The following is a 27,460-nucleotide window of genomic DNA, read 5'->3' on the forward strand; positions in this document are numbered from 1 at the left end:
ATTTTTCAGAGGAGTTTTTTAAATTTTAACACTTATTAAAATAGGCTGTCCAAATTAGACTACATCGGATCTAAGCGTTCAGATTAGTACCGTATGGTGTGAAAAACTCGAAATCTGCATCATACAATTTGGACCGTTTGTTCTCTTCTTTATTTTCCATTTCCATTTTGCAAACAAATCCAGCGGGACCCATCTGAGTTATTTATAAAGCTTGCATCTGGGAAGCTCATACAAACTCAAAGCATACCAACAGAGAGAGAGAGAGAGAGAGAGAGAGAGAGAGAGATGGAAGTAATGAAAGTGCTTCACATGAATGGCGGAGTTGGAGAAACAAGCTATGCTGACAACTCTTCTGTTCAGGTATATATGTATGCATATACACATTCACATGGATAAATTTGTATGTATAATATATGCATGCATATATCGACGTACGCAAGTATGTTAATATAACCCCACCGTTGAGATAATATAGTTTCATTATTCTTTCCCTCGCCTCAAAAATGCATTAATTCCTTAATGTTTTCATATTGTAATTACTTTGATGGAGAAAAAGGATTTGATGTAGTAGCATCCTCCTCGACGTGGGATTAAGACGTCGTCTTTTATTCTAACCAATCGGACTCTATACTCTTTTATTTTTCTAGTTCCTATCTATTCTCATCTATAGTCCATAAGAAGTGTATAACCGGAAAAGAAAATACTCTCCCTATGTTTTTGGGTGAACTACAGGGAGATAAACTAATTAGATATTGCAACATATTGGCATTGACTAGTCATTTACCTTTACAATGCATGAATTTTTTTTACCTACTCTAATTTTATTTAAATTTGTAGATTTAGAATATTTTTCGAAATTTTAAAATTATAATTGAAAATTTTATTTGAAATAATTTTCATTTTAGTATCTTTACTCTTTTTTCCCCTTGAAATTTTAGTATCTTTACTATGAATTAAGGATTACTGGTCGTGAATTAACAAATATATTAATATATATAGATACTTTTTAAGTTACTATGTGTATATTCACAATATTTATAAATAAGGAAGTATTCACATAGCAAAAACAAGGGAAAAAATTTGAAAATCAATCCATGTTGAAGTGATTCTTGATGATTGTTTATTTCAAATAAGGTTTTGGATTCGAGTATTGTGAATAAAAAAAAATTCACGTTCGGAGAGTGTTACCCCTTAATGGGTCAACAAGATTTGAACTGGTTGGGACCATTGCGTTTTCGGGTACCATGGTGTACTCCGAAAGCAGGGAAAAAAGAGAACAAATGTCGAGATTAAGTATATGCTATAATTAACTAAGCAAAAACTACTTCAAAATATTACTTATTATATATATATATATATATGTATTTACATTTTGGTGCGTATACTAGTATTCAAAAGCTAATAAGGCCCATATTAATCTAGTTCGAGCTAGGTCGCCTCACTAAGGGGTAAAATTATCTCAATCATGAATTTTTTTCATTCATAATATTCTAATCAGATACCTCATTTAAGAAAAATAAGCACCAGTTATATATATTTTTAAAGTAAAAGTAATATTGGGCATGACTGTATTCACAAAAAAATTATATTAGTGAAGGAGGATAAGTTTCACTTTTCTTTTTTTGTTCCGAGAAGTTTCACATTGTACAAAATATATTTCTAGAATAGATTAAATATATTCCTAGAAAGATTTATTTTTTCAAATCTATTTATATTGGTACATTTAATATGAATAAAAGTAAAATTATATTTTTTACTGAATGATAATTCAGTGATCCTATTTATTATATGTATTGTATGTAAAAAAGTTGTAACATATTAACTATATTCTAAAAAATTATTTAATTCTATTTATATTAAAATATTTATGCATAATATATGAGCAGATTCTATTTTCTTATGTGTTATAGATTTGAAAAATAATTAGTACATATTAAATCTTGTATCAGGCTCGACAGTCTTCCCTTATAATCGAAAAAAATTATTATATGTGTTAAATTACTGTTTGAGAAAAATGAAGTTGCCGGTTGTTTCTTACGTATGCACTTAATTACCTATATATGAATAAGATGGAAAGATCAAATTATGTATATATATCTTTAAGTACTACAATCCTTTTGGCACAATGATGGCTTTTATGGTGCAGCTAGAGATGCTATCAATGACGAGACCCATCTTGGAGGAAGCCATAACCGGCCTCTACTTAAGTATCTCACCATGGCCATCAACCCTCACGATCGCGGACTTGGGGTGTTCCTCAGGCCCGACCGCATTTTTTGCAGTGTCTGAGGTTATCGGAGCAGTAGAGAATTTGTGCAGGAAGATGGGGCACAATGAGCCTCCCGAGTACCAATTCTACCTGAATGACTTACCAGGAAACGACTTCAATGCCCTCTTCAGGGCGTTACCAAAGATGCAGGAGGAGGAGGCCCGATGTTTCTTCACCGGGGTTGCTGGCTCCTTTTATGGCCGGCTCTTCCCTTGCAAGAGTTTACATTTTGTTCACTCGTCGTTGGCACTCCAATGGCTCTCTCAGGTAGTGATGACTGCTCAATCTCTCGATCTCGTGATGACCTTAACGGCACATTTCAATTATCATCTTGTAGAAGTACACGTACATGTAGATGTACTGCATCAATTGACTTGTAGCAAATCAGTGAATGTATAACCTCTAAGAAAAGAGTTGCTATATGTTCATGTATTATAATATCGGGACTAAACAGTATTTTGGGACCACCCTAATAAATATTTGATAGTATTCTGTCTCTGCCAAAATACTTTAGAAATTTTATTTTCATGAAAAAGATAATAACGCAACATAACCTATAATCACTAAAATTGCCTTCAGGTTCCCCGGATGATAGAGTGTAACAAAGGGAATATATACATGGCAAGCTCAAGCCCGAAGAGTGTGATGGATGCTTATTACCGGCAATTTCAGAACGATTTCTCAGTATTTCTAAAGTGTCGTGCAATGGAGCTTGTGCCGGGAGGATGCATGGTTCTGACATTCGTGGGAAGAAGAAGCGAGGATCGGTCGAGCTCAGAGTGTTGTAGCATTTGGGAGCTTCTGGCCATGGCTCTCAATGAAATGGTCTCAGAGGTAACTAGAGAACCAAAAACTTCCAGCATATATATATATTTTTTAAGTTTACAAATGAGACTCATTGAGCCTTTACAAATCATTTTATACGTGTTTATACATATATATTTGTGTGGACGTGTGTGTCGCGTTTGGCCATGAGAACAATTTCTTTAAAATTGGAGTTAGAAGGACAAAAAAAAACTAATATCATAGCCGGCCTTCTGGAACTGTAGGGTTTGCATGAGCCTTCGATTTTAACCCTAACTCGAAATGATATAAAGAAGGTCAAGTCATCTGAAACTGACACATACATAAGTAATTAAGAAACACGAATCTGACATAATAGAACGAACTACGCTTATGCCTAATCTCTATTTTTTTGTTGAAAAAACCACAGGGACTTATCGAAGAAGAGAAGATGGATGCATTTAACATCCCGCAGTACACACCCTCCCCATCAGAAGTCAAGGCAGAGGTTTTGAAGGAACGATCTTTCTTCATCAACCATTTGGAGGTCTCATCAGAGGTGAATTGGAGTGGTAACAACAAGAATTTAAATGGTCATCGGAGCAGCAGCAACGGGGAGGACAGGGAAGGATACCATGTGGCGAGGTCCATGAGATCCATCGCCGAGCCCATGCTGATAAGCCACTTCGGTGAAGAGATCATGGAGGATGTGTTCCACCGCTACGGGATGCTGATCGAGGACCGGATGGCGAAGGAGAAGACCGTGTTCATCACTGTCACTGTTTCTCTCACGAGAAGGCCAGCATGAGTAGAGGAGGTGGAGGAGAAAATATTGTTGAAGCAGTACCCGGTCAAAGAGTCATAAGCGAGTTATCCATTAATGGTATAGTTAATCCATTGGAATAAAGAAAAGGACAGACCTTATAACCCAAAAAAAAAAAAGATGGTGTACCTCAAAATAGATTTAATAGAATATCACGTATGTACCTCAAGATTGGTTCTCACTTTACATGCTCCTTTCCAGCAATGCCATTAAACACCTATAAGCAACAAATAGATAGAAAAAGAATATTACTTTTATTTATCTAAACATATTGCTGAAGGAAAAATATCCACATTATAATGCATCCACATGTTTGCCGAATGATCCACAATGAGGATGGCCACAAATCACTGATCATAAATATAAATATATGACTGAAACATAAAATGAACAAATGCATACCATATAAGCCACTACTGAGGTGCAAAGAAAGGCTCTCTAAAGATGGATATATCCCTTGTCTCTTGTTTTTTTGCTAGTTGTGAACTCTAGTTGCTGAGGCTGATGTTAATTTATATTTTCGTTGTAATAGCTAGACTGACGTAATTCTGCTTTTTGAGCTAGAGTAATGGAAAGAGCACTGCACTTGCCTAGCAAAAAAAAGAACAAATGCAGACCAAGCACAAAACAAGGGGACCCAATTGAATGCCATCCTATGGCTGCAATACGTGATCGAGCAAAACGAAAGAAACTACTTGAACTTGGAAATAAAACACCTTGCCCACAGGCTAATCTAAGAATCTGATAGGTCTAGCTTAACGTGATTCAGATACCTAATTGAAGAACCTAAACAGGGGGTGACATCCAGTAACTGTTCCAGGCAGTCGGTTCCAAGTGAAACTGTCCTAATCCGCATAATGAAGGGCACATGAGATTATTAATCCAAATGGGACTGAAATCGCAGCAACTTAAGACTCTGGAGTAGCCTCAGCATCATAGAAATTTAAAGAGACCAACAGAACAAGCAAATGGAGTACCCATGATGAAAATCACGAGACTTGACATAGAAATTAGAAGAAAAGGTGGAGCCTTCCAATATGAAATTGCAGCAATTTGAAGTAAAAATAAACGAAAGCTTTGGATTTAAGCAGGAAGAAAGGAGACACACACACACACCTGGTTGGACCTAAGTGGCGATGGTCGACAACAGCTGTGACGATATTGCGGATGGGTAGTGGCCAAGATGACGACCGTAGGAGGGAGTGCAAAGGCAGCATCGACAATGAGGAAGGCAGCTGCAGCAATGAAGACAAGAGCCGGAGCAGGACCACGATAGCAGCCCGAAGAGGATGAGGCAGGCAGACGAGGACGAACGCGACAGGACGCTGGAGTTCAAGATCAGAGAGCAGGGCATTCTGTTGTGCAAAATGTCAATGTTAATCCTGCTAGGTGAAATTTCCATATTAAGTGATGAACATTATTTTCAGGTTCCTGAGGGACCAGAGAGTAACAAAGGAAACATATCCACGGCAAGCACTAGTCCTCAGAGCTTAATCAATGCTTATTACCAACAGTTCCAGAACGATTTCTCGGCATTTCTTAAGCATCGTGCACAGGAGATGGTGTTGGAAGCACTGATGATCCCGACGATCTTGGGCAGAAGACCCATGGAGTGAAGAGTGGGAACTCTTGGCAGCGGCTCTCAATGAGATGAGATGGTCTCCGAGGTACGGGGAAAGAACTTCAAATGAAACTTGTAACCGACGTCTCATCATAATTAAGAAACATGAATCTGACATGGTAGCACAAACATGAACCACTGCCTAGCTGTGAACTAATGATCGAGCTGAATGATCTTTTTCTCTTTTCAACTTTCTCGATCAACGGTTTGGAGGTATCAAGAACAAGTTGGAGCGGTAATGACGATAAGGAATATGGTCAGTCACTGGAGCAGCGACCGAGAGGGAGAAGGATACAGCGTGACGAGATGCATGAGGGCTGTTGCTGAGTCAGTGCTGACAAGCCACTTCGGTGAAGGGATCATAGAGGATGTGTTCCGCCGCTACAGGTGGCTGATCGATGACTGAATGGTGGAGGAGGAGAAGCCCGTGTTCATCAACATCACTGTCTCTCTCACAAGAAGGCCAGCATGAAACTATATAACTATCGATGAGTTTGAAAGGAAGATCGGCTCACTCTTTGGACTTCACTTTCATAATGTGACACTGTGATTGAAAGTTATACATGACACAAGTTGCTTGATAACCAGTTAATAATATTTATTTTGAGCTTCCATCACTATATTCTGGGATTTAGGACCTATGGAGGAAGATTAATCCGATAGGTCGAGTTCCATTTCAGTTGCAGTGATATCTTGATAAAACTAAAATCACTAGCAGGGCCAGCTTGCGATTTTAGTTACCGTGTCCAAGGACCGCAATTACGAAACACCCTGTCTGCAACAACATTAACTGGTCCAGATCATGCACGATGTAGGCTTAAGTTTACACAAGAAGGTCATTACCATGAATTTATGATCGCAATCCATCCAAATAAATTATTCTATTGCACTCTTAAGAAAACTTGTTAAATTAATCACGTGTACGTGTTGCACGTGGGAGTACCAATTACCTACATTTCCTACTATAAATAGAAAGAATTAAATGAACGGTTGACCTTTCTATCAAAACTAAAAACTTAGTTGACATTTTCTTTTTTTACGGACAGTAACTAATTCAAGTTTTAACTTGAGTTTGTCCACTACAATGTAAAGTTTCCTCCATTCGTAATAGTCGGATCTCAAATCTTATTTTTAAAGAGTACAGAAGTTGAGAGTCACCTTACATCGAGTTCCTTATTAGGTGATCCTATCTCGTCACGTGGCGTGAGGAAGCTCCAATCAAAATATATGAAACTAGAGACTTGGTGCTAATCACTCAAATAATTATCATAATTATTCTTTATTAAATAATTTTTATTAATTTTTCCTCACCACATCATTTGAGGCAGGATCATTTAAAATTTCCTCCAGTAAGGATAGAAACTCAGGGCCCACTTCTCTGTAAGGAAATAATATAAAAATTTGTCTGTCGTCCATCGAGTCCACAAACCAACGGTACAGCACCGTTGGATGAACGTAGGGTCCACCCTAAGATGTTGATGCAACGGTACCCAAAGGTCCTTGAAATGTGCTGTTGCTGTACATTAGGAAACCCATGTTCGACAAGGATCTGAAACTTGAACATCGGGCGATGGCCAAAAATCCCCTCTTTGGATTTAGTATTTACCTACCTCAACTAATCAATTTAATGATCAGCCAGACAAATTTTGAATATCACTTCTTCTTTATCATCACTTCTCTCTCAGATCAAATGTCTGTGGGTTCAATCCACCGACAGCGCAATGGCAGTCCCCTTTTTGTCACCCACAACTCACCGACCAACGACTTTGAGATGTTATCTTGCGGCGTCTGCTGCTAAGCTCAGACCCTACAAGCGCACTCGGGTTGCTTGTCCGAGTAGGCCAAACTTTTGTGGGTTTGACCCGTTTACTGGTAGGAGGGGACTCTCGAGTCGGAGCAAGATGGTAAAGGCCTCTGCTTTCAGGAGCGGCAGCGGGGATGGTATTGGTGGGGAGGAGGGGATTAGGGTTTTCGAGCAGGAAGCTTTTGTCAGCAGCAATCGCTCCGACTCCGAACTCATGGCCGATGGGCTCGAGTCGACCCTCAATCGGCTGGTTCGTGACCTTCCTCCGTTTGTCCTGTTCATACATTCTTGACATCGTATGTGTGGGGAACTGTTCTGTTGTGTTCGTGAAGAGAGCTGAAGTTTAATGCAGTGCTGTAGTCTTGTTGTTGGGGTTATTTGGGTCCTGTTCTGGTCCTTGCTTCTTAATTTCTTGCTAAAGACTGTTCGATGAAGCCGCCACTGCATTGTAAGGTTTTGAGATAGATTAACGTGCAGGTTCTAGTTTCGGACTCCTGACATTTGTTCCTGTCGTGAAAGAATCATCCTAGTGACTGTTCTGTTCTAGCCCACATGTTTCGAGTCCAAAACTTAACTGGGCTCATTGCATTTCGGGAATCTCAAGTTCTTGTAGTACGTGTCTCGAGGCTTAGGTGGCGTTTGACAAATTAAGTGCTTAAAAACTAAGGACTTACTTAGTTAAGAAAAGAAGTGTATGAGAAGATGAGAGGATTGATAAGGATTAGGAGATGTGTTTTCAGGAGTTAAAAAGGCACCAATAAATGAAAAATGACTTACTTCATTAAGTGACATATTTTTACTTTAATTTTTGATTTAATGATTAAGTAGTTTAGACACTATCTCTCATCTTTCTCTCCTTCTCCCATTCATTTTCCCTTATCACTAATTTGTAACTAACTTTTAAGCACTTATTTAATTAAGTCGAAACAAATACGCCCTTGGTAACGGTTTTTTTCTTGAAGTACATGTATTACCTGAATCTTCTTCGATAATGATACCGTACAACGCGATCAACCCCATTTGTTAGAACAACTTTTGTTGAGTCTCTGCAGCTATCCTTTTTTATTCTCGCTTTCTAAATCCTTCTTGTTTGTTTTCGTAAAAGCATATGTAGAAGCTGAACAAATCGTGATGTATCACTTTTACCTTCTTTGAATCTCCTGGGAGGTTGTCACATGGATCTGGTGCAGCTGCAGTTCATGATTCATTTTATTTTTAGCCCTTGCAAAAGAACTAGTTGTCCCAAATCAGTCCTATGTCTGAAGGAATTCCTCTGTAAAAATAATTTTCACATGATCTCGAGAATCATAGTTCATCTGAATTTGCTGCATTGAAGGTTTTTTTTTGTGCATAAGTATTACTATCCTCGCTTATGATTCGATTCACTACTTGCTCTGATTCACAGAGTAAATGGGTAGCCTTCGGCCTCTTCAGCACGGTCATCTTATTGAGGCACGATGCAGAGTCTATGTGGGCTGCTATGGGGTCCGTTATTAATGCGATGCTATCAGTTGTACTGAAACGAATACTAAACCAAGAACGGCCTGTCTCCAACCTGAGATCTGATCCCGGCATGCCATCTTCTCATGCGCAGTCATTCTTCTTCATGGTTGTTTTTGCTGTTTTATCAAGTAATGACTCTCTCCCCTATCCTCCTTCTCACTTCATGGGATGTGCATCCATGCCTATATACAAACTTTTTCGCCAGTTACTTGAATCCCCAGTTCCCATTGTGAGAATTTATCAAGTTGTTGTTGCATAGAGGGAAAACTTCAGCTGATGGTCCAAGCGTTCTGCATGAGCATGTTGATCTGAAATTAAGCAGCATCGATTTCCCCAGTAAATTGACTACTTGTTTCCACACACACTTTCTGCAGTTTTCGAATGGCTCGGGGTTAACGGGTTCAGCGTGACTCTTGGCGTGCTCCTGTTAGCAATTGGCGGTTACTTTGTGAGTATTTGTCCCGTCTTTGTTTTGGAAAGATTGAATTGGCATGTAGCTACCTACTAGCTAAGACAGTTGAAACCGATTCCAAAAAAATCCTTGCCGTGAAATAAATGCCTTCCCTCTTCATTGCATTTAGCAAATTGCAGCTAAGTTTCACAAATAAGTTGGGAGTGTTTTAAGTTTGATTTATGGTTCGTCAAAATCTTTCCTGGACAACAAACTTTTCACAGATGAAAGAAAATTTCCAAGCTTCCCTATTCAATATCCTTCCTATCTTTTCTTGTGCGGTACATCTGTCTGGAGGTCCTTAATGTTGATGAATACTCAAATCTGTTCTTACTGGTTTGGTCTGCCATTCTCTTTGCAGTCATGGTTACGGGTCTCGCAGCAGCTGCACACTATCAGTCAAGTGGTTGTGGGTGCCGTATTGGGTTCGGTCTTTTGCGGGTTGTGGTATTGGTCATGGATTGCCGTGGTGTCAGGAGCATTCAATTCCATCTTGTGGGTTCGAATTCTTCTTATTGTCGGTGCTGTTGGGTTCGCCGTAGGTTTCATTTTGCATGTCATACGCCATTGGTTCGAAACATAAATTCTCAGGAACAGTTTCTAATCACTACCACTCAGCTCCGATATGAGCTTCAAGTAGGAAGACCGAATATTGATTGGATTGGGAATTCACAACCATTAAATTTTAAGTCACTCGTTATTGCCCATATAGGACTGCTAACAATGAATTATCTCGTACAGAATCTAAACAGCTGCCAAATCTGACGATTTCTCAAGGATGCAAACCGTAAGAGCAAGTTGTTGGTGGTCCCAATTTAATTGGAAACAACACACACATCCGAAGACAAGTTCAGCTAAAAAAATGTACTTCCCAGAAATTCAGCAAAAAAAAAAAAATTGTACTTCGCAGAATATTTTGCCTCGAACGGATGAGAGCTCAAAGCTTATGAAACTCATCATTCCTAATGATAATATGCCATTTATCAGCTTTTGTCGCATCAACATAATACAACACCCTGAGATCTTAGTATCATTTTCTCGAGACAGCGAATCCTAAGTTTTACAGTGGAAAGCAATTGACTGGCAAGGTAAACAAATCAGTATGTACAATGGGGCACATCACGGCCCAATATTTCCTACATTAAGATCTTTTCTCGGTTTCTTCGGACAAAAGAACGGAGTTTCATCAGTCGATTTCTTTGGCATGCTCAAGTTCGGGAGGTTGGCCTATGGAGGATGATCCTCTTCCTGTGGGGATGAAAGACCATATTAATGCTACAGTGCCCAATGACAAGGCAGCAGCTACTGAGCCCCAAACCCATTTCTTCCTCCATTTCCTTCTTTGCCGGAGCCTTCTTGCTCTCTCTACACAAACCACGGTAAATAAAAGTCAATTTTCTATGTATGAGAGCTTGAGAAATTGCAATCTGCCCGCCATCAAAATGATGCAGTCGATCAGACCATATATATACAAATTAAATGTGCCGAAATAAGAAGAGAGGTGTCAATGAAGGCCATCTACCAGACAATACTTCAACATCGACAATTCACAACCCAAACAACAATTTGTTTATTACCTTTTCGAACTCAAGATCAAAACCAACTTTATACTTTCGTCAAAATAGACAGCAAATCCAGTGTAAGATCAAGATTTTTTTTTTTAAAAAAAAAAACTTTGGTGCAGAGATAATATTTCCAGGGTCTCAACAGTATGCTCAAAATCTCACTATTATTAAATGTAGAAGCATAGCAAAATGAGACCTTAAGTCGCATTAATTTTACTTTTCAAAATATATGTCAGCTGGAAGAGAGTATAGAATCTCACCAATAGCTTCCTGGTTCCTATGAGACATCTCATGATTTACAGCCTCATAATAATGAAGCCGGTCTACCAAGCGAGCAATCTCAAAATTCTTTGCCTCAATTTGAGCTTCCATATCAGTCTCCACTTCAGCCCTTGCAGTTCCCCTCCCAATAGCATCTGCTACAAATCGAGCAATAAACACTTGTTCACTTAAATCTTCCACAGCATCAACAGCCAACTGCTCACACTCCAAATTTGGGTGTGCAGGGAGGGTAAGTCCGACAACAGATAGCTCTTGCTTGATCCTCTGCCACTGGTTCTGCATATTGGCGAGAGATTCCTCTGCTTGCTTCCGCTTCCCTATCTCCACCAGTAAACTAAATCTAAGTTCACGTAATTCCTCTTCAAGATGGAAAGAAAGAGGATGCCGCCCGCTGTCAGAGGACAATTCTGTTGATGGAAGATGGATATAATTAAGCTCATCTAATGAAACATGTTCTAATTAAAGAAGGAAACACTGTTGTAAAATTAATAAATTGTTTGGATATTATAGACCATAGGCATAGAGTTTCCAACTTCAAGAAATGGCATATATCTATTAACAACATTGTCATAGGACCATCATATTTCTCGATTTGATGCAACAAACCTCTAGTACCATACGGCTAAAATTTAAATGAACAAAACTAAAAAGAGAGGATGGGAAAAAAACGACATGAACTGGAGCTCTAAGCATCAGTGATACACAGAGAAACTAAACTAACGAAAATGTCCCAGTGATCACATGAAGAACATACTGGCAAATCTTCCATAATTCATGCAATGTCTGCAATAAGCATATGCCATGGTTTTCCACAGATAGTAAACTACAGCAATATAGCGGGAAAAGAATCTCCACAGAAGCAAATATGAACGCAACGAAACAGATATCAAGTACAAAGATACCTTCCCAAGCATCGAAAAACTCCCCAATTGCAGCTTGCTTTGATGACCTATATGAGGCACTTAAATTGTTGTCCTCCTCAGAGTTACTTGCATGACTCAATGAATCCTGTGGATCGTAGAAATCATCTCCGTCCCCAAAGATCTCAGAGATTGGTGGATCCTGCTTAAGAGAATCAGCTTCTCCTACTAAATCATCATTCAAACTGCTAATACCAACTTCCCATGTAATATTCCCCGATGGCGTCTGACTTGTTCCAGCTTCACTGTCATTGACCCCGTTCACATTATTGACTTTAACAAGCTCAGAGATTGAATGTCTAACAACAACATCATCTGCAGATGCAATTAAAGAATTGTCTCCATTGTTTCGATTTAGATTGCCCTTCTCTTCTTCACGAGCAGCCAGTGAAGTAGATACCCCACCTTCAGAGTAACTCTTCAGAAGACGCGGCCCACGCCGTTTATGATTTATGACATATGGTGAAGGAGAGTACGAGGAAGGCGAATCAGGGAGCGGGGTCACCTCAGGAGTGGCATACAGAGCTGGGGTTATTCGAGGCCGTTGAACTTTCCTTTCTACATCAGATGTGCTACTTCGCCTTTCCAGCTTTGAATTTGTAGCTGGTTTCGGAATTGGAGGCAAGGAATTTGGCACAGGCATTGAATTATAAACTGTTCTGCCGACTGATTCAGACACTCTAGGTTCTAACAGCCGATCTAAAGCTACTGCTGTAAAGGTTGGCATCGCTCTGCAGAACCAAGAAATCAATGAGAATTTCCGCCTGGAAAGCTTAAGCAGCAAGAATATGATACTATCTTTTTTTCCTGACAAACATATCGAAAAACAGGAAATCACAGCAACCTTAGTCACCGATTATTCGATTAAAAATGAGGACTTGGCTCAAGAACTAAAACCGCCAGAAAAACAGAGACTTTTCCCGATGGTTGCTCTTTTCAAATTGACTCGAATCCATACGACAGTCAATCGGGGAGTTCCCAAATTCCAGTTGCTGGCAGAAAGCCAAAATTACTTAGGAATCCACCGTTCATGAACTTAAACAGGCAAAGCAACGAATTTCGAAGATCAACAGAAAACCAAGCTCGATAGACCACACCGATTGAATTCAGGCATCTGAAGAGGAAAACGGTTTCGGAAGCAACACCACCAGGCAAAACTAGCTTCACAAACAAAGGGGACACAGAAGAGCGAGCTAATACCTGAGAGGCGCGGATATGAAAAGACGCAGAGCAACCCTAGGCAAGAGGAGCAAGACGAAAGGCAGGGAAGGACATGAGGAGAATCACGCCCGAGCTGGATGAAAGGGTCAGCTCAGAATTCGTGGGGGGGCTCTGCAGGACAGGACGAGCTAACCGGAGGCGGCGAAGGAGGAGAGTAGAGGGAGAGGGAGAGGGAGACGGGTGTCGGCATCTGGGCGGAGGTGTGTAGCTACGACCGCGACGGACGCTTCCACCGCCGCCTTCTGCGGCTGAGCTTGCTCGCGCCTCCAGGACCTCCCCATTTTCCTTTTTTCTCACAGTTTCCCTCTGTCTCCGCAAATAGTTCAAATTCTATAGTTAGATTCAAAATATCGGAATATCGCCCGGAAAAAAAAAAGGGAAAGGAAAAGGAAAAGGGAATTTCCGAAGCTTCGCCACTTATGTTTCTTATCTGAATTTCTTACCTTTTAATAAGGAAAAAGAATAGATTCTTGAATGAATTTCCAGATTTGACCTTCTGAAATTAAAAATTCAGTCCCGGCAAAAAATAAAAAAACATATTTTCTTTTTGGTCCTAGCTAAAACTTCGCTTAGTACTTCACCTTTATACATTTTTTTTCAATATACTGGTTGGCTGAGCCTAATCTTTGTTTAAGGCATTTTGCAAACTATTGAATATGGAATATTTTTACTTATAACAATAGAATATGAATGCTTCTCAAATTCAAGATGCAAGTGAGGTGGTGATTGAATTTCATAGATCATGGATAGAAGTGTTCCTACCTTACTAGGGACTCAGCGCTTAGAAAAGAATCTATTTCTCCTCCTTCAGCTTGATATCAAGAAACAATGTAAAGATTTAGGACACTAGTGAGCCACTTGGATCAATTAGTTAGCAATGAAGACTCTATATAAATAAGTTTTTTTGAAATTTATATAATGTCAACTTCTATTTTTCGAGAGCCATTGTTAATTTTAGTGACATTAGTATTCTCAATAATCGATGTACTAATGGACACTGTGTGTAATATACTTAACTAGTGTAAAAAGGATGATGATAATGATAATGCAAGAATCATTTAGAAAGACAACGAGTGCCCTATTTTTTTCTGTATGCATAATCTTGCATTTGGAAATCCAATGAATTTGATTAATTTAAGTTCAAATTAGGTCTATCCACTAAGGGGTTCGACCTCTTCCAATGATACATGTCTTCCAATGATTTGCAGAGCTCCGTGAAAACAGGCAGAACTTCATCAAACTATCAGGAGCATCAAGAATTGCTACATGGAACACAACATGAGAAGACGACATTCAGGGCTTCATGATGAAAACGCACCCACATCAGTACTCCAGCTCGACCCGTCAAAAATACCTATAGGACCTTATTAGAACATTATCAATACTGACGCAACCTAGAATAACAGCAGATCATGTCTTTCTGGAGTTCTTCACCACACAAATAACTTGCCATCACTATCTTGATTCAAGATCTCACATGAAGACTCACCGATCCAATTTGAGGCTTAAGCAGCGCTCCTTGCCCTTTCCATGGCTGCTAATAGAGGACTAACGAAGATCTAGCTACGTTGCGATACTTTGCTATTAGTAGAAGCTATTTTGCACCCACATTCTTCTCCATGGGAAATTAGAAGTATAGTTTCTAATATTTTCGCATCTCTAAACACTTTCTCGGATTGGATTTGCTCTTGGATTCCTAGGACCGAGAATACCCTTACACATGACCTAAGCCACTTCGACGCAAGATCAAATTTTCATTCGCTTTGTTCTTTTGATGGGTATCCGAACCTTAGAACTCTTGTTTTGACTCTAACTTTTAATTTTAGCTATATGCTTTATTCATCATAAAAAAAAACCTCTTCCAATGATAAATATTTTTTATTCACGAGACTTGAATTCGAGACTCTTCTTAAAAAAATATGTGCTGAACCACGTGAACCAATCCAGATTGGCTACTAATGACGACTTTGATATTTCTTTGTCCTATTTATTACGTTTGATGGGGGGCATTAGTGAAATTATTTGTAACGAAAGGGCATCAGTGCAATTTATAGAGGAGAAGAAAACCTAAAGTAATAATTTGGAAACCCGAGGGCAGACCGGACCTTTCATCCCTGCAGAAGACCAAAGGTGGACATGGAGATGGGCCTCCAGCTGCGTAGCGTTATGGTATCTGGAGAGATTCCAACAAGCTATTAATACAGCCAAATAAAACATAGATTCTTTCGATGTGCCTTGGGAACCAAAATCATCGTACGGTTGGGACTACATTAAAAAAAATTATCGTACGGTCGTTTGAGTGGCATTACTCTCGAAGGCTTATCTGCTTTGGCATCATTAATTATACAACGTTTCGTATTATCCAAATTTTACAATTCTTGACCCACGATTGATGTCTTTTTGGACTATTCGAAAAAATTAGTATCATTTACAAAATGATGATCACACTTCATGTTGGAAAATGAAAAGGATTCTGCGATTCACGAATAAACAAGCAGATAGTGTTTTTTTTCCCCCATTTTCCTTTTGGTTCTTGGGACTTTTCAAGCAAATAACATTTGATGCAAACGAATACTCTCTCGGTGTGCTATGAACATCCAAATAACTAACTGGGACTTCACACAGACATATACACTCTTTTCGGATAGTAATTCAATTGAGCTTTCGGATTCCACGCTGGAGAAGAACAATAGGCGATAAACCAAAACTTAAGGTGAAGAACTAAAAGGGGGGCTTTGGCACTTACTTAGCAGAGTTTTCAGCATAGAGGGACACAAATGAGAGCGCTTTGAAACATCTCCTTCTTCCTCAAGGACAAATTTGATGAAGCTGGAACAACTCATCGGCGAATGATCGAGATATGATCATTAGACACGATCACCTGTCCGATCGAAGCACTGTCTAGTTTTTCTTCATAAGTCAAGCATATGGATTTCAAAAGGAAAGTGCACTGTCCACTCCACACTTTCCTCTTCCATTCACTCTTCATCTGTCCCTCCTAATTCATCTGCTTTACCTATCTCTCACTATTCCTCTTTCCTTTAATCGAACTTTTGGAGGGAAGCCCTTTCAAATGACTACAGGAATGCCATCGAATCGGAGGGAAGCCCAACGCCGGGCAACTTTGAGGTGCCCCACTTGGCCTAGTGAACTTCAGCATACTTTCATTCTCTACTGGGATCAGAATGTGAGTTAGCATCAGTAACCGTCGAAATCCTTCCCATTCTCACACCCAGATTGCAAGACCAATCGAATTCTTGAATCAAGGACTCTTACATCTTTCAGGTCAGATGTCGCCATTAGACCAGTAGGTTGATTTATGGATGGGATTGCTTATGTCAATAAATTTGGCTCACTGGAGCACAACTTAACTTTAGTTCATGACCACCCCCCCCAACCCGAACCCCTGAGATTCTATTACTTACGAGGATGTTCAATAAAAATATCCATAGCAAGAAGGATTGCTGAGACCATTGCAAAACCAGAGAGCTCATAAAGAAAAGAATAACTGAACCATTCATGTTCTGCATGTGCTGTATAGCTTCGAGCAAAAATGTTGCATTGTATTGCCCTTCAGTATCGAAAATATATTGTTTAGGCCAGTCTCGGCCACATATAAATCCATTATCCGCAAGCATCCCTATGGAACAGCTAGACATTAAACTCATTTTGAAATATACGAGCCTTTCTAATGTTTCTTGTATGTTATCTCTTTGAGCATGGTAGGCTTGAAAAGAATAAGAACATCATCGGTCTCATTATCGAGCTGCCGATTCAAGCCCAAAAACATGGTGGTGGGCCAAGCAAATATTCCAGTTTACATCAACATCATCTTACGTTTTCCTGGAGCTGAAGCAAGTCACCCAGCTGCTCCCTGCTTTCTTGTTCATCCTTCTCTTCCTCATTTCAATTCTCATCTCCTCTACTAAGTCCCACCTGCCAATTGCTGCGTAGAAATTACAGGCAAGCACGTAGTTTCCTGGATTGCTTGGTTCCAATTCCAGCAGACCTTTCGTGGCATACTCACCTCTACTAATATCCCCATTCAGCCTGCAGGCATTTAACAGGGCCGCCCATACTTTAGCAGAAAGTCTGCAATTTTTCTCCTTGACCATCTCAAGAAACACAAGCCACACATCCTCCATATGGCCCGCTCGGCCCAGACTGTCTATGAAGCAAGCATAATGCTCGGGATATACTTCTAACTTATACTTATCCCGAGCGAATTCGAAGCAGGCTCTGCCCTGTTCCAATAGCCCCGAATGGCCACAAGCAGAAAGCACTGCAAGAAGGGTTACTGAGTTTGGGCAAACCCTGTCCCGAGACTCCACCATCTCATTGAAAAGTGCGAAGGCTTGAAGACCACACCCATGAACTCTGTATGCATCGATCATGGCTGTCCATGACACCACGTCTTTCCATGGAATCAGGTCGAAAACGCTCTTGGAACTTGCAATTTTCCCGCTCTTTCCATACATGTCGAGGACAGCATTGCACAACTGCGTGTCTGACACGAACCCAAGACGCGTTGCAATGCAATGGATCTGCTTCCCAATCCAAAGGTCTGAATTCTCAGAGCAGGCTGCTAGGGCAGTTGTTAGGGCAACAACATTCGGTCTCATTGAACTCATTATCTCAAATGCTTCTTTATACCTCTGATTCTTGACGCACCCAGCGATCATGGAGTTACGCATTACTCCATCACTGCTCCGACACAAAATAGAATACACCTTCATAGCTTCGTCAATCTGCCCTACATTTGAGTAGAAGTCTATCAGGGCTGTCCCCAGAACAACCAAGTCCCTTCCCATCACGACCACCATACTGTGAACTTGCTTCCCCTGTGGAAAAGCCCTCAGCAAAGTGCAAGCCTTCAGCACTGAACAAAGTGTAAACTCATTCCACCCTGTGTAGCCCTGTCTCATCCTTTCAAACACGCGAATAGCGTCCTTGGCGAGCCCGTGACTCAGAAAGCTCGAGATCATCACATTCCAGCTCACGACATCCTTGGACTCGAGCTCCTCGAATGCCTTCTCCGAACAGCACAGAAGCCGGTACTTCGAGTACATGTTGACGAGGGCAGTCTTGCTCACAGTCCCCAAGTCGGAGCCTGTCTTGATCATAAGGCTGTGGACTTGCTCGCCCAGCTTCGGCAGGTGGGGGAGGGTGGGACACACGTTCAGGATGGGAGTAAACGTATATGGGTCGAGGTCCGTTCGGGAGCGGTGAAGGTCGACGAAGAGGACCCATGCGGAGAATGACTCGCCCAAGCGGACCAGGGACGCAAGGCGAGAGTTGTACGAGAGGATGTCTCGGGTAAGCATTTCGTCGAACAGGTTGCGACCATGCACGTGCCTGGATTGGCTAATAGCATTTCGGAGGATGATTTTGGCGGGAAGGTCGGTTTGAGGTATAAATGATGTATCTGGGCATCAAGGAGCCGAGGCTACAATAAGAAACCGCAGAGTCGAATGGAGAGCTTCCGTTTGCCTTTCAACTTCCTTGACCACAGACGGTCGAGGACGTTTCCGGTGTTTCTCGATACTAGAGCACATTCGGTATTTAATGGAGAACCATGTTTCGATCAATTGGGTCGAAAATAAATCATCTTCAAACCGAACCAGCAATAACACGAGAATCATGATGTGTGTATGGTTCATGACAATTGGGGAAAGTCTATACAAGTTTCTTCATCCCATGATGTTCCGTTTAATTTAAGTCCTTACTGGAAATTACAAGGAAGTAGTGAGACAGGTTCCCATAAGGTATCCGAATTCATTGAGGTAAACAAGATATGAAACCGGCCACCACAGAGTGGAATGACATCGATCGTCCTTTTTTTGGTTTTCGCCTGAAGAGTTTGCATACGAAGCGGTCGAAGAGACAAGAAAAACTTCTTGCCATTTGGGGAATTACATCCAGAATTTCTGTACAAGATGGACGATCAACAAATGACATCTGATTCGTTCGGAATTGTAACACAACACTATTTACTCTCTTGGTTCCTACTCAAACCAAACCTATTTCCTTCGAGACTAATTTTTTACATTCAGATGCTACAGCAGACGACTTAAATTTGCCTACACTGAAGTAGGATCTACAGCACAATCAGCTGTCACAAGAAAGCCCAGGCTATCGCTCTTCCGAGTTGAATTTGTTCCAAGCCTCCTGCAATTTGACAAGCAAGAGCAACAAAAATTTAAAAACTCGACCGCATAAAATTTTTCTTCGTTGGGTCAAACGAATAGCTTTGAACCCTAAGGTCCATCAAATATAACTGTGGGTTCTTTGAGTACATTAAAAGTATCTGAGCTGATTCATTTTTCCCGCTCGAACATGATGGACCCACCCAGGAATAGCGATCTACTAAAACTTAAAATGAAAGCCTTCAACGAAGGTATCACCAGCCTCGAAGACTAAACTTCCAGGTATTCAAGCAAAATGGATATATATAGACCTTAAATAGTGGAACAGGAGTTATAAGAAACGCACCTTTAGAAGGTCAAAAACCTTCTCGCAGATATACTTTTGCTGAATACTCGCCCCTCGTTGTTGCAACTTGTCAGGATGGACAGAGAGGGTGGCCTTCCTGTAGGCTTTCTTGACAGCAGCAGAGGTTATGACCTCTGTTAGGGGCACAGGCTGCCACCCACTGTCTGGTCCAAGTATCTGCAAGAGACGAAAAAATCTCATAGGAAACTCATAATCAACGGACTGAATCATTCTACAAGAAACACAACAGCCATCACTACTCCGACTTAGGCCCTCAAGGAATTCGGGATCATTCATCTAGTAGAGTAAAGAAATCACTTTTATCAACATGACCATATAAGGAAACAGCATTTCTGTAAGGTTAAGCTTACATATTGCAATGTTGATAGCAGTGCCCGTAGATTTCCTTCTTTCCCGCTTGACCACCTTTTGACGTCAGCATCAAGGGTTTCAGCTAACCTCTGCAAATGAAATTTGAAGCCGAAGAAATAAGTGGGAGGTCAAGAAACAGATCTTAAAAAAATATCTCCAATTATATTTACATTTCTCTCCGCTTGCTCCCTTTGGGCTAGCAGATCCCGCATGTTCTTCTCTGCGAGAGCTTTTGCCTGAGAGAGAATAAAACATAAATATCATACAGAATAAGATCAAGCAACCATTTCCAAGGTACAGAGTGCAAGAGGAAAGAACTAATACTGCTCGTTCAGCTGTTCGCCGATGTCTCTCCAGACGTGCTCTACACCTCTGAGCTGATTCACCTTCGACTCCCTCAGGTTTCTCAGTATCATATGAAGCTTTAGATATAAAAGGCAAGCAATTTGTAAGATACAAACAAAAACAGATATCATGCAAAAGGAACGAGTATATATGAAACCAACCTCCATATCCAGAAGAATACTGAAATCTCGCACTGCCTGAAGAGCCAGCAGTTTGAAGTTGCGACTCACGAAAATCCTGTAAAGACCACGATCAGAAAGGTAGTGGATATTCCTACTTTATCATGACAGTACATAGCCAGATTTTTCATTAAGACTCATTCGTGTACTCACAGAAGGCAAACTACTCTGCCTCATTCCATTATATCTTGAAGCAGCCCGCTCTCGAGCCTCTGCTGTGGCTCTCTCCACAGCAGCTCGCTCTGCCCTGATCCTTGCCTCCATTGAGGTCTTCTCGAGGAATGATCGCTCCCTTGCCTCAGCACAGGCCTTCTCCAATCTTTCACGAGCTTCAGCTAGTGATCTTTGCCTAGCTTCAGCAGTGGCTCTCTCTACTGCAGCCCTCTCTGCTCGCTCACGGGCTTCCACATAGGCTCTCTCTCGAGCTTCAAGGGTTGCCCTGTCAACGGCCATCCTGTCCTTCTCTCGTTCTCTTTCCCTCTCCCTCTCCTCTTCAATCTTTCTGAGCCGTTCCTTCTCCATTTCTTGCTCTCTCCTTAACCTTTCAGCGTCTTTCTCTTGGGCCTTAACCGTTCCATTTAAGTTCTCCTTCCTCACTTCAGCCTGACTTGCACTTTGCCACTGTCGAGATGTTCTCTGGGCATTCAATACAGCAGGTTGAGGGATTTCAACCTTCTGTCCATCTTCACCAAAGCGAGCCTCGGACTTCTTAACATTCTCTTTCGTCTCTCCCCATTCTTGGGCAGATTTTTCTTCCCGATGCGTAGAGTTGTAGCTCACTTGAGAGAATACCTTGGGATTCTCACATTTAGTTGGTTTCGGTAGATCATCCGGACGAGCTGACTCTGTGGAATCTACGGCTTTGGACCCATGCTCTTCATTTTCAGCTGCTGGCGATTTATTTTTACTGCTCTGAGATTCAGACATAATTCGATCCCCATCATCATTAGAAGCATCAACAGAAGCTCTTGATTCTCTTGAGACTTGCTCAGAACCCGAGGATGGAAAATCTGATCGAATATTCACATCAACATTCCGCATGCACTCTTCACCCTTCTCATCAGGTTCACTTAAAACATCAACTGCTTCTTTGAGCCATTTATCAAGTTCTTCCAACTCGAACGTGTCCCTGACTGCATCATCAAGTTCTCCCTGATCATAGTCCCTTTCAGATCTGGTGCCAATCCTTTCATCTGTACAAGAATCTCGCACATTGCTGCCATTATCTTCATCTTGAGAAGCCTCTTGAAGATTATTATCACTGTTTCCTCTTCCCTTAGCCTCATGAATTCTCTCTTCAATTTCCTCTCTTTCATGAGCCTCCCTGAGTCTCCTCTCATTTTCTTCCACTTCCTGAGCTTCTTCCAGCCCCTTCTTCATTTGTTCTTTTTCACTGGCTTCGTTTAATCTCTCCTCACTCTCCTCCTGCTCAAGTGTTTCTTTCAGCCTCTTGTTCTTTTCCTCCTCAAGAGCCTCATTTCTCCTCCGCTCCCTATCTTCCCGCGCAAGAGCTTCTTTCAGCCTCTTCTCCTTCTCTTCTTGCTCAAGAGCCTCCTTTCTCCTGCACTCCCTCTCTTCCCGCTCAAGAGCTTCTTTCAGCCTCTTCTCCTTCTCTTCCTGCTCAAGAGCCTCCTTTCTCCTGCACTCCCTCTCTTCCCGCTCAAGAGCCTCCTTCAGTCTCTTCTCCTTCTCTTCCTGCACACGAGCCTCCTTTGTCCTGCACTCCCTCTCTTCCTGCTCAAGAGTCTCTTTTCTCCTGCACTCCATCTCTTCCTGCTCACGAGCTTCTCTCAGCTTCTTCTCATTTTCTTCCCTCTCATGAGCCTCTCTGAATCTCCTCTCATTCTCTTCCCGCTCAAGTGCTTCTTTTAATCTCCTTTCTCGTTCTTCTCTAGCAGCAGCATCCTGCTTCCTTTTGTTTTCTGCCAACTCAAGATTTTCCTTCACTTTTCTCTTATTTTCTTCCAGTTCATCAGCTTCCTTCAATTTCTTTTCCTCTTCCTTCTCAAAAACCTCTCTCATTCTCTTCCCGTACTCTTCCAGCTCAAGTGCTGCTTTTAATCTCCGTTCATTTTCTCCTCTTTCTGCGGCCTCCTCCCAGGCATACTCAAGATTTACCCTTCCGCTAAACTCATCTTCTTCATGCCTGGATAACTCTGGACGTCTTTTCTCATTTCCTGTTGGCTCTATGACTGATTCATGTATTCTCTCTTTCTCTTCCCTCTCAATAGAATCTTTTGTTCTCTTCTCGTTGCGTCCCTTTCCATGACCCTCAGTGCATTTCTCCTTAGCTTCCAGTCTTCCACTAGACTTCTTGGATTTTGAACCATCTCTTTTGCTCTCCATCACCTGCCTAACTTCAAACTCGCGAACCACTTCTATAAGAACATCATTCGAGCTCTCACGATCTTCTGAACTATCAGATCCATTTAACTTCATAACTGTATCTCTGTCACGTAGTGGCTTCATATGTGTCGTTTTAGCCTCCTCCCAATGACCAATATCTTGAGCTGCTTTTTCATTTTTCTCGATATTTTTTTCAACACTCACCTCTTTAGCTGCTTTTGCACTTATATTCTTAGCATCTGGCACGTAATCCTCATTAGGTACTCTTTTCTGAGCTGATGCTTTCTTCTTATTAAAATTTTGCCCCTCAAACCCCTCTATTATTTGTTCCATTTCTCCATTGTCACGAGTTCTCACTTTCTCAGACAAATCCTTCTCTTTTTCTGTCTGAGCAAGAACGGCTCCTGATCCATCAGCCCTCACAAGTTCAAAGAACTGAGTTGCCTCTTTCCACTCACCAGCTTCCTCAAAGTGAGCAAACATCTCATTGAGTGCTGATTCTTTGCCTCGCATTTTCTGTTCAGATTGTTTAGGCCGACTTTGAAGCTTCTCTCCTCCCAAGGAATCTTGAACAGAGCACTTCGTGCCCGATAAACCTCGAGGATCTTCCAAAATGAAATTTTTAATCTCACTGCCTTCTCCGCGACCTGTACCTTGTACTGTCGATTCATTGGGACGCCTTGTTCCCATATCTCTCAATTCACAACTAGAACCCGATCTTGCACGATTATGTCTACCCTCCTTTTTCCTCTCCATCAGCTCTTTGGCACTCCTAAGTTGTGCTTGAGCTTTCACCATTGCTTCTTTCATCGCAGCAGCAGAAGCCACTGCTGCAGCAGATGAACTCGCATCCACCTCCACATCGAAGAAAGGCGGTGAAGAAGTACTACCGTCACTTCCATTCTCTTCCATAGAATTACTATTCCAGTTTGAAACCGGCCTGCTTATGTCCCCCACTGATGCAGGAGGTGGTGGCCTCAAGGGAGGCGGCAAGTGAGAGGGCTCAGTTCTAAGACTGACTTCAGATATCGTCACAAATCCCCCACCCGGACAAGAATTAATTCTCCCATAATCCTTTTGACGTCTAACATCATTTCTACCATTCAAGTTGTCCGACCTAGTCTTCTTAAGGTGTTTCTCCTTCAATTGATATGGGTCCATGCGATCAACCATGTAGCAGTACCCCGGAACTGCCTGTATCTCAGCAGTGCGCCTTAACCCATTCGTGATTTCTGCATTGCTCCTAGGATTGGCTTTATGGTACGATATGTTGTACTCAATGTTTCCATCAAACAAATGGTGAGAGTCTCCATTCGAGAGCCCCTGGTTGCTTCCTGAATGGTCTGATTCTTCTGAGAGAGACCCGGACCCTGCCGGGGTCCTGTAAGGAAAACAAATGGCACCCATCACACTCCTAACATCAAAGTGAAGTTTCATTCGTTTTGCGATGATTATAATTCACTTAACTACACTTTCGCATTCCTCTTCAGGTAAATACCATAACTGCACGCATAACTTCGAAGTTCAGACATTGTTGACCAACAAAAAGCAAAGCTAACCGCAGCACACATGACTTGTACAGAACAGAAAGTGTCTCAGAAATGACAAACCGAGAAGCTGCAAAGAAACATCCTTTCCGTCATCAACTTGAAGAACAAGTGACCAACTGAACAAAACCAAAAGCAGAAACAGACATTGATAGGTAGGTAGGCAAGTTAGGCCCCTGTTTGGTACCCGAAAAATTCCACCTTTTTCTTATTCGACTTTCATGACCAAAAATTTCTTAGAAATATTTGCTTCAGTTTTCTCTAATTCTTTTTTCTCGAAAAGAGAAAAGTGATTCCATTCGCAACAGACCATTTTTCCATAGTTTTCCAGTTTGGAAAACGAAAACCAGAAAACGAGAAATGCCTTTCAATGGGGGAGTTTCCGACACTGAAGGGACCTAAAATTCTCACATGCTACAGCATTTCGAGCAAGAACAAACTCGTACCAGGCTTCGTCGCTGGACCCACAACCGGCGGAGCCACCGCGCCACTGGCCGAACAGCTCCTCGTACCCGTGCGCGAAGTCCAAGCCCTTGAACCCACCGAACACCTCGGAGTAGTCGAAGCCGGGGCTCCGGACGTCGAAGAACACCTCCGGCTCGTCGACCACCGGGAGATCCAGCACCGGAATCGACGACACGCGCGGCGCGTGGAACCCGCCGAAGATCTCCTTGTAGTCCTCGGCGCGCGGGGACAACGCTGCGGGGACCCCGAACTTCGGGGGGCCCCCGAAGACGTCGTCGTAGATGCCCTTCGCCGCCGCATTGGCGTGTGACGGCTTCCTGGAGAGCTTGTTGTGGCGGAGAGAATGCGAGAGGTTCTCCATTGTCGGAGAAAATGGAGCCTGTTAGGGTTTGGTGAGCTCGTAGGTATTATTCACTCTCCCTCATCTCTCTCTCTCTCTCTCTCTCTACGTATGCCTTCTTGCTGTCTGCAGAGATACAGAAGCAGAGAGACAGTCAGAACAGCAGAAGGATGAAGGAAGACGAAAAGGTGGAAAAAAATGATGGAATTAAAATAAATATAGAAATTGTGGGTTATTTTCCATTTTGCCCCCTAAAGATCGGTGTCTTTGTTAGTTTGCTCCATGTCGTTTGAGTTGTCTTAAATTAATCCCTGTAGTATAAGGGTCTAAGCGAAATGACACAATTCACGAACAATTCAAACTCGGCTCGATGAAGCTCGAACGCGACTTAATCTTATTGAGCTCAATCCTAGCTCACCAACTAAGCGATTAGACCCGAGCTTAACAGTGTTCGACTCAAGAAACTTGCACGTAATTGAACTTTTACGATATAGTTTATGGCGGGTGATATATAATTTTATAATTATTTGATTTTGTTTCGAATATAAATAATTTCAAACTCATCCTAGTCTATACGAACTCAAGCTCAAGCATAGTAGAGCCAAAGCTCTTTTGCTTTGTCGGGCGAAGCTTTGTCGAGGTCGAGGTCGAGCTTGAGCTTGAGCCCTCAATTTGTATAATGAACTAAGGTTGAAGTGGGATTCAAGCTTGACCGAGTACGAACCCGAGGTCGAGCTCATGAGAAAATGATAGAACCAAGCTTGAGCCTCCTAGAATCCAACTCTACTGGACTCATTTATAACACCATTGTAGGAGTAGAAAAAAGACTGCTACTTCGCTTCATTCGGAATTGTTGACGGAAGCAAATCAAATGAGTCTTAAGGTGACCTTGCACAATGTGTAGCGTGATAATCACGTGAAATGTACGTGACCACAACCGGCGCAATTTGATCGACATCACTCACACGATTGTCATGATAGATTAAATAGAATGTATAACTGAACAAATGATCTTTGACATTGTGATTGTAGCCCAATTTGCAATATCGGGACTTATAGGGAGGAACATATTGAAAATTATAGGGGTGTGCAAGATAGTGGGTATACCCGAAACCGATCAGAACATACCCGTTATGGTAGGGTATGAGTAGCTCATATTAAAAATAAGGTATGGTCCGGGTATTAAAATACGGAATTGGTGAAAACTGGTTCTGGTTCCAGTTCTTACATATAAAGTATCTAGAACCGGAACCGATATCCGGATTTAGATAATAATTTCACTCATTATATATGTATATAGTTATATTTAGATATTCTTATATTAAAAAATATAGTCGCTAATTTTAAAAAAGAAAAATCTAAATCTATGTCGGCATTCTGTTTTCCTTGCTTACTGATTATGAATGAGACATTTTCGATTTTATTTAGCGAGACAAAAAAATTTACAGGTTCCAACAAAATATCCAGAATCTATGGTATAATACAGGTTTTTGATAAATTTCGATTCTAAGACTCAACATGGTAGGGTCCGATTTCAAAATCTTGAAATATTTTATAGGGTAGGGTGCGGGTATCGTAAAAACAAAACATGGTACTCGGACCCACACACCCATAGAAAATTGAAAGCCAGGGAGGTCGTTGAGAAGGGGGAAGAAGTTCAGGGTGAGAATTGAAAAGAGAAGATGGAGGTGGGAAGGAAGTGAATAATCGAATAAGAGATGCGAAATGACGGGAAAGGGCTTGGATTCGTTTGTTTGCATGATTGTTGGGCGAATTATTCTTGTGAAAATGATTTGTCTCAGCAAGTGTCGTTGTTGCTGGATGAGACCCGTACAGCTAGCTTCCTCTACAATACACTTTTCCATTTTCTTCCATTTCTTTTCCAGTTTTATATCCCTCGCGATAATTTTAATTTTTATGAATTATAAAAAAGACTCGTAAATTCAATAAAGTAATTACGATTAAATAAAGAAATATGGAAATTTCCGCAGATGAGAGTATAATATTTGATTCTTGCTCACCGAATATTTAGAAAATCAAGGAATATTTTGTTCCATTTTTCTATCATTAAATGGGGTCAGAAGGAGATCAGCATAGCAACGCCCATAAAGCGCAATTACATGAACGTGAAT

General features: G+C 41.3%; 6 protein-coding genes across 6 annotated transcripts; 2 read left to right on the forward strand and 4 right to left on the reverse strand.

Moving 5' to 3' along the window:
• Nucleotides 1-244: 244 nt before the first annotated feature.
• LOC116200320 (salicylate carboxymethyltransferase-like) lies at nucleotides 245-3,860 on the forward strand. Its single transcript, XM_031531181.1, has 4 exons — nucleotides 245-360; nucleotides 2,147-2,536; nucleotides 2,849-3,103; nucleotides 3,483-3,860. The coding sequence occupies exons 1-4, from the start codon at nucleotides 286-288 to the stop codon at nucleotides 3,858-3,860; spliced, it is 1,098 nt and encodes a 365-aa protein (XP_031387041.1). The 5' UTR covers nucleotides 245-285.
• On the reverse strand, nucleotides 3,130-5,973 carry LOC116199197. Its single transcript, XM_031529485.1, has 3 exons — nucleotides 5,384-5,973; nucleotides 4,992-5,230; nucleotides 3,130-4,092 (listed from the first exon to the last, which is right to left on the reverse strand). The coding sequence occupies exons 1-3, from the start codon at nucleotides 5,612-5,614 to the stop codon at nucleotides 4,059-4,061; spliced, it is 504 nt and encodes a 167-aa protein (XP_031385345.1). The 5' UTR covers nucleotides 5,615-5,973; the 3' UTR covers nucleotides 3,130-4,058.
• Nucleotides 5,974-7,048: 1,075 nt separating this feature from the next.
• LOC116200092 (lipid phosphate phosphatase epsilon 2, chloroplastic) lies at nucleotides 7,049-9,961 on the forward strand. Its single transcript, XM_031530784.1, has 4 exons — nucleotides 7,049-7,550; nucleotides 8,706-8,931; nucleotides 9,178-9,251; nucleotides 9,616-9,961. The coding sequence occupies exons 1-4, from the start codon at nucleotides 7,218-7,220 to the stop codon at nucleotides 9,835-9,837; spliced, it is 855 nt and encodes a 284-aa protein (XP_031386644.1). The 5' UTR covers nucleotides 7,049-7,217; the 3' UTR covers nucleotides 9,838-9,961.
• A 207-nt stretch (nucleotides 9,962-10,168) lies between these two features.
• Nucleotides 10,169-13,622, reverse strand: LOC116200091. Its single transcript, XM_031530783.1, has 4 exons — nucleotides 13,222-13,622; nucleotides 12,004-12,752; nucleotides 11,080-11,508; nucleotides 10,169-10,619 (listed from the first exon to the last, which is right to left on the reverse strand). The coding sequence occupies exons 2-4, from the start codon at nucleotides 12,746-12,748 to the stop codon at nucleotides 10,441-10,443; spliced, it is 1,353 nt and encodes a 450-aa protein (XP_031386643.1). The 5' UTR covers nucleotides 12,749-12,752; nucleotides 13,222-13,622; the 3' UTR covers nucleotides 10,169-10,440.
• Nucleotides 13,623-16,735: 3,113 nt separating this feature from the next.
• LOC116198951 (pentatricopeptide repeat-containing protein At5g66500, mitochondrial) lies at nucleotides 16,736-18,939 on the reverse strand. The gene has a single exon (XM_031529227.1). The coding sequence runs from the start codon at nucleotides 18,564-18,566 to the stop codon at nucleotides 17,076-17,078; it is 1,491 nt and encodes a 496-aa protein (XP_031385087.1). The 5' UTR covers nucleotides 18,567-18,939; the 3' UTR covers nucleotides 16,736-17,075.
• Nucleotides 18,940-19,119: 180 nt separating this feature from the next.
• Nucleotides 19,120-25,503, reverse strand: LOC116198949 (auxilin-like protein 1). Its single transcript, XM_031529226.1, has 8 exons — nucleotides 24,970-25,503; nucleotides 20,784-24,357; nucleotides 20,613-20,688; nucleotides 20,431-20,528; nucleotides 20,277-20,342; nucleotides 20,106-20,195; nucleotides 19,735-19,911; nucleotides 19,120-19,410 (listed from the first exon to the last, which is right to left on the reverse strand). Exons 1-8 carry the CDS (start codon nucleotides 25,347-25,349, stop codon nucleotides 19,375-19,377), a joined length of 4,497 nt encoding a protein of 1,498 aa, XP_031385086.1. The 5' UTR covers nucleotides 25,350-25,503; the 3' UTR covers nucleotides 19,120-19,374.
• Nucleotides 25,504-27,460: the final 1,957 nt, after the last annotated feature.

Source organism: Punica granatum, chromosome 3, assembly GCF_007655135.1.
Source record: "Punica granatum isolate Tunisia-2019 chromosome 3, ASM765513v2, whole genome shotgun sequence".
In the NCBI taxonomy this organism is placed as follows: domain Eukaryota; kingdom Viridiplantae; phylum Streptophyta; class Magnoliopsida; order Myrtales; family Lythraceae; genus Punica; species Punica granatum.